The following is a 17,605-nucleotide window of genomic DNA, read 5'->3' as shown; positions in this document are numbered from 1 at the left end:
TAAGTCATTTGTATGTTGAAATGGCAAAAGAAAATCTTTCTTGTTGTCCTACGACTATCGCAGTCGTAGCTTTGTCATTTCACAGATTTTTCATTTTGAGGTAGTTCTTCTACTGCCATTTAGTAACCTCATTCATCCCACCTTTCTGCTGTGTGGTTATGTAAATAGGTTTTACAAGCCATGTATTACAAACTTGCATGGCGGAGATGTCAACCTCCAGTGACCCAAGTCAGTGCAATTTGGCTGTTTGTAGCCATTAAATGGCAATTTAATGGGTTAGTGCTGACGTCTGTCACAGATACACGTCTGGAGTCTATAAAACTGCTCATGCTAAAACCTGGCAAGAGAGACTCCAAGTCAAGAAAGCTCTAGCCCTGCTCTCCATTCAGAAAGGGAGTCATGTCAGCACTGTTATTTTTTCTGCCAGATCCACATTTTTGGAAGGTTTGCAATAACTTGTATAAGAAAACAATTTATTCACCTAGAACCTGTGTACATCGGCCTTAGTGGTCATAAAAAGCACAAAACGAAGCAAAAATAATTGTTTGCATTTAATTGCAAAATAACAATTTCTAATAGACTGACAATAATGGACATTCTTATAATAACCTACCCGGATGGAAATTTCGATCCCATGTACATGCCTTGCAGACCCAGAAGCAAAATAAAGGCAGACAAATGGATCACAGTCCGGAACATTTAGGTGGAATTCAAATAGGTTGTCCAGGGAAAAACAACTTATCCACAGAATGGGAAAATTGTCTGATCACAGGGGGTCAGAATGCTGCATTCTCCAGAATGGGGCTCTGGTTCTCGGAGAGGACATGCTGCAAATGGCCTGCTCTCTATTCATTTCTATGTGAGCATTGGAGGGCTGTGCTCGAGTATATTCGGTGTTCTCATAGAAATGGATAGAGTGCATGTCGTCTGCAGCACGTGCTCTCTCTGAGAGCCAGGGCCCGATTCTGGAGATCTCAGAGGGTCCCGCAATAAGACACTTATCCCCTATCATGTGGATAGGGGATAAGTTGTTGTAACTGGACAACCTTTTTAATGAGATTGGCGTTTCATGCTCCAATCATAATGTGAACTGCAAATTGAAATCAAAGCCAGCTATGAACTGGAGTAGATGTTAGCCATAATATTACAGTAATTGTAGTTACAGTCATTATTAATTCTGTCATATAGTGGTTTTGTTGCTTAGTTGACTATATGTACTTTTCTTTGAATAGTCAGATGGGTGGGAACTTTGTTGGAAAATGGGGTGTTATTGGAGTTTCATAGTCAAACTCCCTGAACTTAATTCACGCCTTGAGATACGTAGGTTTTATTATTTGGTTGACTATCTGTACTTTTCCCTGACTAGACAGATGGGCAGGAATTTTGTTGTAAAATGGGGAGTGAATGCTAGGCTAAAAAAGCCTAATAATCACACCCCTGTGAACATGATTCACATCTGTTCAGCCCCATAGTCCATCACTCACACCCGTTTTTGCAACACAGTTCCCACCTATCAGAATTCTCGATGAAAAGTGCAGATAAATAATAAAATCTCTATATTTTGAGAACCAGTGGGACAAAAACAAAAAAAAAACACTGTTGGATTTAGGGCTCCTGAGGCTACAAAGTGATATAAACACTTTTTTTTAACTGACCACAGGTCTTTTAAAATAAGTTTCCCCATTGTAATTTGAGATTTCCTACAGATCAGACTCTCTTCACATCAAGCTCTATGTTTTCAATTGCAGTAAAGCTCCAGACGTATACTGTACAACATCTTAGTAGAGTTACATTCACTACCATCAGGCTTATATATATCAATATACCTTTATTTTTTGTCTAGAATGGCATAGTGTACTATGCTGTCCTATGCAAAGTCATACAGCATGTTTTCAAAATGTTTTCAGCCAAAAAACAAAAAAATTTGAATTTTTAAAATAATTACAATTAGTTAAACTATGATTTGATTATTGTTGTAGATTTTATATGCTACTATATTGAGAAGTAAGCGATTTCTCCACCTGTTACATGGATATTTTTTCCTGATTTGTCTACCTCTTTTTTGTTGCTATGTACTGTAACCGGCAGCTGTAGCTGTATAGGCTATTTATAATGCTCTATAATAAAAAATAGATTTTTTTTTTCTCTTATAAAAACGACCCTGCAAGTTATAGTTTAGATATAGTACTTGAAACATCAGTCATGTTAGTTTCCTATACTGTGCAGATATATTGTGTGTAACCTTATTGTATCACTATAACATAGGTGACCAGACGGGAGAATGCCGAGCCTATGGGAATCTGGGATCTGCATTCTTTTCCAAAGGAAACTTCCGGGAGGCACTTACTAACCACAGACATCAGCTAGTTCTTGCCATGAAACTGAAGGAGAGAGAGGTAAGAGACCTGTTTTACGGTATAAATGCACTAGAAGATAAATTGTGGGAGTACTTAGATTTTTCTCTCTATATTTTACATCAGCACTTGTCACGGTTTGATTTGTTGCGCTCAGCCAGGCTTGTATATGTCATAGACCAGTGAGCAGCCTATTTCTTTATGTTTTTCACAATAAGACGCGTTTGAACTCTCAGGTTGTTGGGCTTTTAGACACATAAGCATGTGAGTTTTATGTTTTTATAGCACAAGATGAAAGCTTAGTCTTCGGTGTGAACTGGCAATTTGAGGAATATCGGACAGCTTGGAGCAGATTTGCTCTTTTATTTATATAAGTGCATGTATTCTGTGAATATTAAATATTTGTAGAATATCAATGTTGTATTTGTTTATAGAATTTTAAAAAGAACTGTTTCTGTATTTTGCTGTTAAACAAATAGTTGTTTACAGAAGCAAACTGTTCTTGGCCAAATTCTCAATGTTTCCATTCCACTGATGCTATATGTTCATAGTAACCAATAAGATATTATTTCTTAACAGGGAATTCTGAGCAACAGAAGTTTTTTTTTAGAATGGTGTTAGGGTCCATAAAAAAATAAATAAAAATAAACTATGTTCACATGCTCTGATCCCCACAGCTGCCATCTTGATGGCTCTCAGTCCTCATTGTTCTCGGCTGCTTCTTCTAATGATTCATTGCCGCAAGAAACGCCTCCTCAACCAATCACTGGCCAAGGCGGGTCACCACTGTGGCCAATGATTGGCTGAGAGGGCATTTCCTGCAAGAAAGAAATGACAAGGGAAGTAGTGGACTAGAAGTAACAGCAGTTGTTGGGGATCGAGGCATGTAACTATGGTTTATTTTTTTATTTTGAAGGCACCCCATGCCAACACGGCAGTATTTGGGTCAGTGTTTGTAAGCCAAAATCAGTAATGGATTCTCCAGAGAAGAAAAAACCTAATGGAAAGATTTGTATAAAATAATGAGCCACATATTGTTGTGTATAACCAGCCTAATAGACAGAAAGGGACCCTAAATGAAGCAGGGACCCCAGTGCAAAGACCTGATTCTCCACTTGAGAATTTACAACTTTTCATCCCACGATTGCATTACATGGTGTAGGATATAAATTAAATGCATTGCAAAATCCAAGTATTTGCATTAGGAGTAGAGATGGGCGAATCAAAGCTGAAAAAGTAAAATTCATTCCGAATTTCTTGAAAATTTTTATTCTGAACGATCCTGAATTTCCTGGCGCTTTGTAGTAATGATTCGCTTCATTCACCACTACATTTTGTGGGGGCCGGAGGGGGGGACTAAAAAAGCGGCTACATGCGTGAGGAGATGGGGCAAGGAAGTCTGGGAAGGTGGGATCACCCTGAATCACATGGCGGCATGCAGCCTATCAGCAGCCAGCCCTGTGATGTCACAGATGGGCATTTCCGAGAGCAGAGGCTTTGTGTGCGCACTAATCACCATTACTGACAATCAGGGGCGGACATATCGCCTGTGCAGCCGGTTCAGCTGCACAGGGGCCCAGCGTGGGAGGGGGCCCGGCCCGCCCTCACACGCTGGGCTGGTCCTACCATCGGACCAAGTGCACAGGGCCGCCATCAGGGGGTAAACCCATACACTTGTATGGGGCCCGGAGCTTCAGGGAGGCCCGGACGTCCCTGTATTTTTTTTTTTCCGGCTAGTCAGTGAGTGACTGCGACTGTCACTCACTGACTCCTGGCTGGGTACCCGTCAGAACTATGACCGGGCCTCATAGTCCGGGGGGCCCGCAGGACTATGAGGCCCGCTCTTTCTAGGGCGCGGGCCCCTTAAGAAGTACGGCAGGGCCGGACAGGCCAGGGGCTGATGGGAGTCGACGTGCCCCGCGCAGGCACGCACGTCTACTCCAGTCACCTGACCTGTCCCGGCACGATCTCCAGTCCAGCAGCCTCCCGACGGATCCTCCCCATGCAGTGACACTCTGACAGGAGCAGCAGCTGCACCGAACCCCGGCAGGGTGAGTGAACGGGTGTGTGTGTGTGTGTGGGGGGGGGGGGTTGGATGGGGGCTATGTTGTTTGCAGACTACAATGGTGATGAGAGGTGCAGGGGAACTGGTGCTTGGGGTGTTATAGGGGTGATGAGAGGGGGGAGGGTTCTGGGGGTAATGAGAGGTGCAGGGGGTGTTATGGGGGGATGAGAGGTGCAGGAGGGTGTTATGGGGGGATGAAAGGTGCATGGGGAGGTTATGGGGGTGATGAGAGGTGCAGGGGGTTATGGGGGTAATGAGAGGTGCAGGGGGTGTTATGGGGATAATGAGAGGTGCAGGGGGGTGTTATGGGGGGGATGAGAAGTGCAGGGGGTGTTATGGGGGGATGAAAGGTGCATGGGGAGGTTATGGGGGTGATGAGAGGTGCAGGGGGGTTATGGGGGTGATGAGAGATGCAGGGGGGGTTATGGGGGTAATGAGAGGTGCAGGGGGGTGTTATGGGGGGATGAGAGGTGCAGGGGGTGTTATGGGGGGATGAAAGGTGCATGGGGAGGTTATGGGGGTGATGAGAGGTGCAGGGGGGTTATGGGGGTGATGAGAGATGCAGGGGGGGGTTATGGGGGTGATGAGAGATGCAGGGGGTGTTATGGGAGTGATGAGAGATGCAGGGGGTGTTATGGGGGTGATGAGGGGGGGGGTGTTATGGGGTGATGAGAGGTGCAGGGGGGGTTATGGGGGTGATAAGAGGTGCAGGAGGGTGTTATGGGGGTGAAGAGAGGTGCAGGGGGGTGTTATGGGGGTGGTGAGATATGCAGGGGGCATTATAATAGTGATGAGGAGAGGTGCGGGGGTTATAGTAGTGATGAGGAGAGGTGCGGGGGTTATAGTAGTGATGAGGAGAGGTGTGTGGGGGGGGGTTATAGTAGTGATGAGGAGAGGTGTGTGGGGGGGTTATAGTAGTGATGAGGAGAGGTGCGGGGGTTATAGTAGTGATGAGGAGAGGTGTGGGGGGGGTTATAGTAGTGATGAGAGGTGCCTGGGGGGGTTATAGTAGTGATGAGGAGAGGTGCGGGGGGGTTATAGCAGTGATGAGGAGAGGTGCAGGGGTTATAGTAGTGATGAGGAGAGGTGTGGGGGGGTTATAGTAATGATGAGGAGAGGTGCGGGGGTGGTTATAGTAGTGTTGAGGAGAGGTTTGGCAGGGGTTATGGGGGTGATGAGGAATGATGAGGACACAGAGGATAAGAGGTATTATATTTAGTGGGTATAGTGTGTGGCAGGATTATATTTAGTGGGTACAGTGTATAGCAGTATTATATTCAGGGTACAGTGTGTGGTAGGATTATATTTAGTGGGTACAGTGTATAGCAGTATTATACTCAGGGTACAGTGTGGGGCAGTATTTTATTTAGGTTACACTTTCTGGCAAGGTTATAATGATTACTGTCTTCATGCAGAGGATGAGGATCTGCTGACAGTGAGGAGCCAATGATGTCTGCATGTCAGACTCTGCAGAGAAGATGGAGCTGGGGGAAGACCTGGTCTCTGGACGAGATGAAGAAGAAAAGAAGACGTCACTCAGGTCACTGACATCATTGTGTGTTCTTATGACTGTCCCATCAGAGCTGTAGTCACTTGTAAGTTCTGCAGTGATGATGGGTAAAACTGTGTCCAATCTGTGTCTCTTCAGCTGTTACAAAACTACAACTCCCATTGCCTGAGGCTCTCCAGACATGATGGGAGTTTTAGCTTTCCAACAGCTGGAGAACCACTTCAACCGAGGTGATCGGTGGGGGTCTCAGGCCTTGAGTTGTGTAAGGGGCCCCGAAATTTCTGATGGCAGCCCTGCCAGTGCACATATGACAGGGAAACCAGTCTTGCCCAGTCACTAAACTGCTACTTACATCTGCCCATGGGGACTTCCTGGCTGAGGTGCGTGCAGTGAGTGACGTCATCGCAAGCACCTGGACCCTGATGTCCAGCGCAGAGCGTGCGATGATGTCACTTATAGCGCGCACCTCTGCCAGGAAGTCCCCATGGGCAAATGTAAGTAGTGCAGGCCAGGTAAGAGTGTGTGGGTGAGTGAGAGTGTGTGTTTGTTTGTTGGGGTTATGCTACGCTACCTTATGTGGGGAATCTATGCTACCTAATGTGGGGAATATATGCTATGCTACCTAATGTGGGGAATCTATGCTACCTAATGTGGGGAATATATGCTATGCTACCTAATGTGGGGAATCTATGCTACCTAATGTGGGGAATATATGCTATGCTACCTAATGTGGGGAATCTTTGCTACACTACCTAATGTGGGGAATATATGCTACGCTACCTAATGTGGGGAATCTATGCCATGCTACCTAATGTGGGGAATATATGCTATGCTACGCTACCTAATGTGGGGCTACGCTACCTAATGTAGGGAATCTATGCTACGCTACCTAATGTGGGGAATATATGCTGCGCTACCTAATGTGGGGAATATATGCTACGCTACCTAATGTGGGGAAATTATGCTACGTTACCTAATGTGGGGAAACTATGCAATGCTACCTAATGTGGGGAATATATGCTACCTAATGTGGGGAATCTATGCTACCTAATGTGGGGGAACTGCTGCCTATCTAATGCAGATTAATGTGAGTTGCAGTGCAATTTTATGGCATATTACTTTTTTTTTGGGGGGGGGGGGGCCCAGGCACATTCTTTGCACAGGGGCCCTCGGTTGTCTGTGTCCGCCCCTGCTGACAATACAGATCTTTACAGCGGCAAATCCATTCACCTCAAGCCCGCATTCGTTCTGGCTAGAGAGCAGACACTGTGTGGTCACGAATCAGCATTACTTAAAATACAGATCAGCACAGGGGAAATCCATTGACCTCAAGCTCGCATCACTGCAGGCAGGGAGAGTTTAGAAGAAGTTTCATCACAGGAAGCACTCCCCATTCAAAGACTGCAAGCAATCATAGTGCTGGCAGGGACAGTTCAGAAGTAGTATCAGAGTTTGCCAATTGAGTTCAGAACTAGGAGCAATCCCCATTCAAAGAATGCCAGCAACCATAGGGCAGGCAGGGACAGTTCAGAGAGAGATAGAGAGTACGCTTTTTTCTGTTGCAACCATACTGGGGTGTATTACTGTAAAAAAAAAATATATATATACGCACTCTGCAGTTTTTTTATACGCACTACCTTTTTTTTGGTTAAACCTAATATGGGGCAGTAAAAGCCTTACACACTAGATTGTTACGCTTATTTCTGGTGCAACCGTACTGGGGCGTATTACAAAAAAAAAAAAAAAAAGTGAAATATATACACACTCCACAGTTCTAAATTTTTTCTTGCTAAAGCTAATAGGGAGTAGTAAGTGTAAAAGCACTAAAAGACTTACACACTAGATTGTTACGCTTATTTCTGGTGCAACCTTACTGGGGCGTATTATTGCATCAGAACCATGTTTTCTTGTGAAGTTGCTCTGTATGTCAGAATTATGCACAATAATATTTGCTCTTTTAGGTGATTTTACCCTTTAATTTTGATATTTGGGATTCAGTTTAGATGTTCCAGTAGCTTCAGGCCTTTTATTTGCCAGATATGACTATTTATGAATATTTTAGCTCTATCTACTCATTTGTGGCAGATACTTTTTCTTAGTGATGAAGAGATCTATAAAACAGAAGAGCAGTGATCGGTGCCATAGGCAGCAAAGTAACCTTAAACCATACACTTTATGTTGGCCCGATTTTTTTTTCCGATTCCGATGCTCACATTTGTCGTCAAACATTTGGACATCCTACATAATAAACCACCCACAACTTCCATATTTGTTACAAAAACAGCTGCAACTAGGAAATGGAGCTCTGCGTTACTAAATGCTGTCTGCCTAACAAATCTAATGTAGACCTAATCTGATAATGTGTTTCTTTGTAAATTCTTGTATCTTGGAACCCAGAATACAGAACTATCTGCAGATATTGTGCCACTTATGGTCTAACTCAATTATGCTTTGGAAATAAATAAGCCTTTTTTCAATATGACTATATTGATATGTGATATACATAACGTCATCTGTTTTACTGCTTGATATATGCAGCAAATCATTAGCAGTCCTGAAAGCTGGAGACATCTGCAGCAAAGCTGCTCTCATTCCAGGAGGCAATATATCCCTCAATATAAATATTCCTACACAGATCTTTACATCACCATCTTCTTCTATATGCAGTAATCGTGCCCATCCCTCCTGATGACTGTGGGAAACGAAAGGATTCTATTACAGAACTTAGCTTTTTCATAAACTATAACTAGTCTGTGGGTACTTAACATCTCTCCTTCATTTCCTAAAGAACGGCATAACAGCATGGCTTTTATTGCTTGTACTTTTTTTCTTTCTTTTTTCTTTTTTGGGGGGATAAACAGAAGTATCAGCATTTCAAATATAATGCAAAAAAGTTGAGAAACTCTACAACAACTTTTGTTTACTATTTCCATACCGATTTTGGCATTCAAAACAAATATCCTATTTTGACCATATTCCCCTGAATTGAGCATAGCTGAACATATTCCTCCACTATTCTACTTAAAGTGGTACTAAGGGGGAAAACAATACAGATTTGTAAATTACTTTTTTTTAAAAATGTTTTAATGCTTTCAATACTTATCAGCTGCTGTATACTACAGTAGAAGTTGAGTTGTTCTTTTTAGTCCGACCACAGTGCTCTCTGCTGACACCTCTGTCTATGTCAGGAACTGTCTGGAGTAGAAGCAGAGAGCACTGTGGTCAGACCAAAAAGAACAACTCAACTTCCTTTGGAGCATACAGCAGCTGATAAGTACTGGAAGGATTAAGATTTTTAAATAGAAGTAATTTACAAATCTGTAGAGAGGAAGAGAGGGATGCACTCACCACTTCTTTGCCGGTAAAAAAGACTTTATTCGGACATAACTTCAGAGCGTGGAGGACAGGGGGTGCAGGACGCCGGACACGAACAGGTAACAGCCGTTTCACCCGCACATGCGGGCTTCTTGAAACCAGTTTTAATTTAAAAATCTGTTTAACTTTCTGGCACCAGTTGATTAGATTTTTTTTTCTGCTGGCATACCCCTTTAAGGTGCCCATGCACATGAAACAAAACTAGACTGAACGTAAAACTTGGGGCACAATTGGTTTTTGATGTACACAATTTCAGATTTTTGGGGAAAATAAGGGATGTTGGATTTTAGCAGGTCCAATCCTTTGTTCCCACTGGAGATAAGCAGCCTCTATAAATTGTTAGCTTGTCCTCTGGATAGTCCAACAATATTAGATGTTTAGGAGCTTGAAGTGGCCACAGTGCTTGTGCAAAGGGAAAATATTTGGTGAGCCAACACAATATATAGAAACCAATGGCAAGATATTCAATATTTAATATAGATTTTTACTGTAGAATATTGAATATTGCTTATCCAACATGGAGTTTTCCTTTAAACATTTTCTAATGAACAGTTCTAGAAATTCTGATGTGTTTTGTTTTAGCTGAGCTCTATGATACACGTCATGTAGATTTTAATTTGAAGGACCTTCATGTAGGTTTATGACCTTTATTAGATTTTGACTCTACTGTCTATAATGATAAAGGATGGAACTGTGTAGCCGTCTCGTGTTCAATTAGTTCACTTTCAGTCATGCATCAATGGAGTTATGAAGCAAGCGTGACTTAAAATGACTTTATACCTACTGTAAAAACAAAAAAAACTTCTAACAGGAAAAGTTAAAGGGGTTATCAAACTTTTTTTTATATATATATCAACTGGCTCCAGAAACTTAAACAGATTAGTAAATTACTTCTATTAAAAAATCCTAATCCTTTCAGTATTTATGAGCTGCTGAAGTTGAGTTGTTCTTTTCTGTCTTAGTTTTGCCGTGACTGACAGAGGTGTCAGCAGAGAGCGCTGTTGTCAGATAGAAAAGAACAACTCAACTTCAGCAGCTGATAATTAATGAAAGGATTAGGATTTTTTTTAAATAGAAGTAATTTACAAATCTGTGTAACTTTCTGGAGCCAGTTAATAAAAAAAAAATAAATACAAATTTCTGGAATACCCCTTTAAGGCAAGGTAAGGAACGCCCCCCTCATCTAGATTAATTTTACAGGGTCCTTAGTAATGTACATGTTACAAGCCCTCCTTCGTAATGCAGATTTAGGAACGCTAGGAAGAAAAATGCGCAAGTATAAATAGCATTCTGGTCACTATTAGCATTAAAGGGGTATTCCAGGAAAACACTTTTTTTTTATATATCAACTGGCTCCAGAAAGTGAAACAGTTTTGTAAATTACTTCTATTAAAAAATCTTCATCCTTTCAGTACTTATGAGCTTCTGAAGTTGAGTTGTTCTTTTCTGTCTAAGTGCTCTCTGATGACACGTGTCTCGTGAAACGCCCAGTTTAGAAGCAAATTCCCATAGCAAAACTCTTCTACTATGTGCAGTTCCCGAGACAAGCAGAGATGTCAGCAGAGAGCACTGTTACCAGACAGAAAAGAACAACTCAACTTCAGCAGCTGATAATTATTGAGAGATTAAGATTTTTTAATAGAAGTAATTTACAAATCTGTTTAACTTTCTGGATCCAGTTAATATAAAAAAAAATTTTTTTCCTGGATAACCCCTTTAAGGTCTCCTACACACCCCAGATCTGCATGAATGGAGTCAGTATGGAAGCGATCTGTAACTCTATGCTATGCAGCAAGGCTTTTGGAGTATTTTGTTCTGTAGGAAACCTCTGGATTTCTATCTATTAGTGTTGTTTTGTTCAACTTTTCTATAGAAAAGTGACTATAGAAAATAGTCTGGATGGAATGTATGGAAAATCCTGTTATTTGATACCAGGGAAAACAGTTGCATGTTATTGACAATAAACAGATATCCAGCTAACTTGAAAAGTGAAACTTTTGAATTTCCTTTTTGGAAATGGTGATAGGAATTTGGCTGTTTGATTCTGGTGACATCATCTCAACCACAAGTCTTCCTAAGTATAAAAAATTGTTGTCATTGGCATAGCGAACAGATTTGTGTAACGTAAGCTTTTTCTTCAAGAGTCTCACCCCACTGACTGATGTAAATTCCATTTTACTCCTGTATGAATGTTTTTATACTAAGAAAAAGCAATTAAATAGCCTTCCAATTGGATTCATTACAAGGCTGTGTGCAGAATACATTTTTTTATCTGTTCCATTGTGTAAAAAACAACTGACACTATTGAGAAAATATGTCTCCAGTCACATTCATTTCCGTCTAGTTTTTCCAGTGGACACAATATATAATGTTTTAACATTTTCTTAAAGGGGTACTCCGCTGCTCAGCGTTTGGAAAAAACTGTTCCGAACGCTGGAGCTGCGGTGGGAGCTCGTGACATCATAGCCCCGCCCCTCATGACGTCACGACCCCTCAATGCAAGTCTATGGGAGGGGGCGTGACAGCATAGACTTGCATTGAGGGGGCGGGACGTGACATCATGAGGGGGCTATGACATCAGAAACTCCCGGCTCCAGTGTTTGGAACAGTTTGTTCCAAACGCTGATCAGTGGAGAACCCCTTTAAGGAAGCTGTCTTTAGTTTTGACCACTCTGTTCACAGCTATAACCGTTTATAGTGTGGTACGAACACATTTCTGAATATTGATATTTCTGCTAGGTATAGATTAGAAAAAGAACATTTAAAAAGCCCTGTGCCATCTGCTAGTTTCTTCAAAAGTATCTGTTGGGCATTTCTTTACTAGGCCAGTTTCTTGATGGCAACCTCTTCCATCTAAGCTTCATTTAGGTCTTTGAGGCCTCTTGAGTCATATACTGTCTGCTGTAAAGGCATCAGCTCAGCCTAGATTAAAAAAAACTCCCCTCTGTCTACTTGTCTACAATTAAAATGCCAAGAAGACACATCTATGGCTACATTGATGTCATGTTTCTTGGTCCCCATTATCACCACTCAAAAAGTAAAAAAGGAATGCCAACGTGCAAAAAGTCAAAAAGGAATGCCAACGTTTCTGTTGGACCCATTGGCTTTAATGGGCTGAATGTAGTCTAATGGTGACTAACTTTAGTCCATTTCCCAAGTGTATCCAGTATGTACCTAGCTCTCAAAAACATGGTAGACCACAATTCCCATACATATACAGGGTATTTTTGGGAAATGGACAGAATGTAATCACTATTAGGCAGAATTCCCCTGCCGGATTCTGTATTAAAATCCGGCAAGGAAATTCCACTGCAGCAGAGCCCCATTGAATTCAATGGGTTTCTGCTGCACTGTGCACACTGCGGAATTTCCATGCCAGATACGGAGACTGCACGGAATGCATAGCTGTCTATGAGACGGCGCATTCCCATGCAGTCTTGCCCCAGCAGATTATGCTGGCGCTCCGCAGGTTCCGGAATGTCCGCACAGAGATTCTCCGTGTGGACATTCCAGCGTTTAAACATAGCCTTAGAATACATTTGGCCAATTAAAGTCAATGGGCACACCAGGAACATGTTCAGGTATAAGTTGACATCGCTTTTTCACAGGTTTCCAATATATAGAGTTGTTTTTTTCTAAAAACACATACACAAATGTTTGTCTAACCAGAATATAGTTGTTATAGCAGTTTATAGACTGATGACAGCTTTCCTTTAAAGGAGAACTACGGGATTGAAAATTTTATCCCCTATCCTAAGGATAGCGGATAAGTTTCAGATCGCGAGGGGTCCGACCCCTGGGGCCCCCCACGATCTCCTTACGGGGCCGCGGCTCTCTGCATAGAGAGCGTGTGTCGACCACTGCACGAGACGGCGGCTGACACGCGCCCTCCATTTACTGCTATGGGAGAGCCGGCTCTCCCATAGCAGTGTATGGAGGGGGCGTGTCGGCCGCTGCTTCGTGCGGTGGTCAACACACCCTCTCTAACCAGAGAGCCGGGGCCCCGTACGGGAGATCGCGGGGGGCCCCAGCGGTCGGACCCCCCGCGATCTGAAACTTATCCCCTAGCCTTAGGATAGGGATAAATTTTTCAGTCCCATAGTTCTCCTTTAATGTTAAAATGAAGGCTGATCAATGTATTTTATAATCTTTTTGAAAAGTATTATGTGATCTTTTAGAAGTGTCCATAGTAAAGAATTCCTATTGCAACAAATGATAACACCCAATAAAATTTTTGGCAAAACTGAATTTCCTTAAAATCACAAGGATTGGTTTAGACAGATGCTTTCGGCTGTATTTTGTGGATGGAGAAATAGCAGAAACCAGGCCAGTATTGAGAAATTCCCAGGTATGGTGAGGTTAAAGGGAAAGTATGTGTTAAAAAAAACTAGAGACTGGACAAAGGAAAATAAGTAAATGTTTAATAAATTATCAGCTATCATACTGAACATAAAAGAACAAGGGGTAATGATTAAAGTGTTATTCTCAGTATGCGCATTTTTATATTGAACTTGGTATTCTTTTAAAATAAAAAAGAAACCCTACTTACCTCCCCCTATACTCCACAGCTGCTCCCTACTTCCCCTGACATGTTGTTCATACAGGACATGGCTGCTTGGCCAATCACTGTCAGAGGTGGGTCACTATTATGGCCAGTGACCGGCTAAGCAGTAATTTACTGAATTTCCTGAAGAATATGTTAGAGAAGCTGTGGGTAGCAGTGGGGACCAGGAGCAGTCAGAATGGCAGCTGCTTTAAGAAGCGTGCCAAGCCCTGTATAAAAATAGTTGTAAGTCCAGAATAACCCTTTAGATATAAACTCTATGGAAGAAGGTGTCATAACTAAGGTGTAAGGAGTATGTCACCTGTTAGGGCCCATCTACACTGCCTAAACACTGCTGATAAGTGTGGATTTTTTTCAATTCCACACAAAATAGAGTTGAATTGGTGCAGAATTACTGCGGAAATTCAGCAAGGAAATCTGGTTCTGGCCAATAAAAAAAGAATGCCGATTTGTAGACCAGACAGTATGAGCAAGAGAAGAAAGTGCTGAAATTCAGCAGTAGGGTCAGACCCTTAGTTACATATTTTACAGGTTTCCTGTATATATGCCTTTTCAGTTACCCAATATTGATACCGTTATTTCTACTTTTTTTTCTGTGTCCTTAACAAGACTTCAAAAAAATATTGGCCACTTGACTTATAAAATATGGGAATGTGCCGAATGAAATATTATGAGAAACTCTATTTCACCAAGTTTGAACAAGCAATCCTTTCACACACAAACACATGGATTTAATAGACTAGGCAAAATCTGTTGGTTTGTGAATAAAATGTGCTGTCTTTTGAAGGAAGTATGGCAGAAAATATGAAAAAAAAAAAATCCTCAGCAATACAATGAGATATAATGACTTTCACAGAATAATAGAAAAAGCCAGTGGCAGATTCTATTTCATAAATCTTTGTTTCCCAGGCACTAAGCTACAAATACCTATTTGAGGCTTCACTGCATTATCGTCAGCACATCCAGGCTTAGTAAAAGAAAAGAAAAAATAATAGTGTAATATGTCAGCACACTCAAAGATTCTGAATAATATTCTCATGATCTGCTGTCTCATTCCACATAGTTTATTTGCTTATTTAAAGCTCAGGAATCTCCAAATCATCTCCAAATACAGAAAGCTGTATGTTAAGGATGGAGGCATAGATCACTTTCAGTGAATTGTCTGCCAATAATTTTTGCATTTTCTATATCAGACTTTTGTATACCGTAGATATTAATATGAAGAATATCATTTCCAAAATGTTATTATTTCATATACTGGCCACAGTTTATAGTACAGTGCCAAGACTAGAGGCCACATAACCTTTTTGTTTTTCCATAACATTGCAAATTTATCTTAGGCCCTGTTGATACCACAATTATTACTGTTACATTTTGTTATGTTGTGGCCTACTGCTCGCATAAAAAAATACAAATAAAAAAACATTAGTATTTACACCCTTCACTTAGTTGAAGCACCTTTGGCAGAGATTACAGCCTCCAGTCTTCTTGGGGATGATGCCACAAGGTTTGCGCCCTAGGATTTGGGGATTTTTCTGCCATTGTTCTCTGCAGATCCTCTCAAGCTTTGTCAGGTTGGATAAGGATCGTTGGTTGAAAGCCATTTTCAGGTCACTCCAGTGATGATCGATTTGGTTTCAGTCGGAGCTGGGCCTTTCATGGATATTTATTGAGCTGTCCCTAAGCCACTCTTGTTTTGTGTTGAATTTCTATTAAAGGTCATTTTGTTATTGGAAGGTGAATCTTTTGTTCCAATCTGATGTCCAGAACACTCTGAATCAGGTTTTATTAAGAATATCTCTGTACTTTGCTCCATTCAGCTTTTCCTCAACTTTGACCATTGTCCCTGCCCCAGCTATTAAAAGCACCCCTACCACATGATGCTGTTACCACAATGCTTAACTGTATGGTTGGTATTAAGCAGCTGATGAGCAGTGCCTGGTATCTTCCAGACATGATACTTACCAAAAACTTTTGGTTTCCTTTGACCAGAAGATTTTGTTTCTCACAGTCTCAGAGTCATTTAGATGCTTTTTTGCAGACCCCAGAAGGGCTTTCATGTGTCTTTTACTGCAGAGAGTCTTCCTTCTGGCCACTCTGCCATAAAGCACAAATTGGTGGAGTGCTGCAGTTATGGCTGATCTTCTTGAAGTTTCTCCCGTCTGTACATAGGATCTTGGGAGCTCAACCAAAGTTACCATTAGGTTCATCTCTTTCTCCCCAATTACTTAGTTTGGTGGATTGGCCATCTTTAGGACAAGGTTTTTCCATTCTTCCTTTTAAGAAGCAATCTTATTGGTTGCTATGGGCAACTCAGCAACTTTTCCTTTAGACAGGTTTTGAAAAATGTCCCCCATAATCATTATACAGGGCCCTCTCTCCTTCTACATCAGTCTGTAATTTGATCTGTCTCACATCCTTGTAAGGGTCACAGCAGGTGGTGGATCCTCTGGGCCTGTGTGGAAGATGACATGAGCCATGTCAGGGAGCCTAAGGTGCTGCTGGTTTTCACCAGAGCCTGCCGCAAAGTGGGATGGTCTTGCTTCGGCAGGCGGCACCCAGGTCGCTACCCCCAGCACCACTAGTCCACACAGGTTGCTGAGATGTGGTGTGGCACAAAAGGAAACTGGCAAGACATGGTCAAGGTAGCAGTAGGTCAGGGCAGGCGGCACAGGTGCAGGGTCAGGTAATGGAACAAGGATCAGGTACACAGATATCAGGAACACAGGAACACAGTATGCTTTCTCTAGAGCACAAAGGCAACAAAGATCTGTCCGGGAAGTGTGGGAGGTGGAGGAATTTATTAAGTGAGCACAGGTGTTACTTAATTAATGGGCACACTGTCCTTTTAAATGTAAGAGCTTCAGCGCATGCGCCCTAGGAGCTGGGGGTACATGCACCGGGGCTGCGAGAACAGGAAGACCAGGTAGGTGAGTGATGGGCTGGGATTCGCATGCGGGCACGTCCCACATTGTGAATCCCAGCCCCGCCGGCAGTGGGGACATAACAAGAGAGAGCTCACAGCCAGCGTGTCTGGACGGAGCGCAGATGTTACAGTACCCCCCCTTTGGTCTCCACCTCTTCTTTAGAACTCAGAAAGTTCCCCACTACATGAGACCATGGGGTTTCTGGAATGGGCAAAGGCTGTAAGGGACTTGCGGGTTTCTGTCGTGGAGTCTTCCGTCTTCTAAGGTGACCAACTGGCAAAGAAGAATGTCCCCAATTCAAGACTTTACGTCTGAGTTTTACAGGCACAGAAGATATCACAGGAGGAACATTATGCCTTGGCGCGTATTCCAATCCTGCAACATCAGAGGATCTGGAAAGAGCGTTGGTTCTAAAGCTTTTATTAGCAGGCCTAAGAGGAGGCATGAGACAGTGATCTTGGAAATATTGTCCCCAGCATGTGATTTCACCAGATTTCCAGTCATGTTGTGGAGAATCACGTTGAAGACCAGGAATACCAAGAAGAAGCTCTTAAGTACAATGTTGTAGCACATAAAACTCAATTGTTCCTTAGGAAAATCCCCTACTTGCATGACAAGGGGTTCAGTGCGGAATTGTACCTTACAGTTCAGATTTTGTCCATTAAAAGAAGAAATGTAGAAGGGTTTGACAAGACGCATCACTGGAAGATGGTGTTTATGGACCTGGGAGGCACCAATGAAGTTACCAGCGGAACCAGAGTCCAAAAAAGCAGAAGCAATGAAAGGAGTCTTGTCAGAGGTAAAAACTTG

General features: G+C 42.3%; 1 protein-coding gene across 4 annotated transcripts in view; it reads left to right on the top strand.

Moving 5' to 3' along the window:
• The window catches only part of TTC28 (tetratricopeptide repeat domain 28), a 652,388-nt gene that overhangs the window by 290,823 nt on the left and 343,960 nt on the right, over positions 1–17,605 (top strand). For all 4 annotated transcript variants that reach the window (XM_056529536.1, XM_056529528.1, XM_056529545.1 and 1 more), the window contains one exon: positions 2,266–2,396. In XM_056529536.1, coding sequence (XP_056385511.1) covers positions 2,266–2,396 — 131 coding nt within the window. The remainder of the gene's footprint in view (positions 1–2,265; positions 2,397–17,605) is intronic.

The sequence above is a fragment of the Hyla sarda genome, chromosome 1 (genome assembly GCF_029499605.1).
Source record: "Hyla sarda isolate aHylSar1 chromosome 1, aHylSar1.hap1, whole genome shotgun sequence".
NCBI lineage: Eukaryota > Metazoa > Chordata > Amphibia > Anura > Hylidae > Hyla > Hyla sarda.
This window is presented reverse-complemented; position numbering and strand designations above follow the sequence as displayed.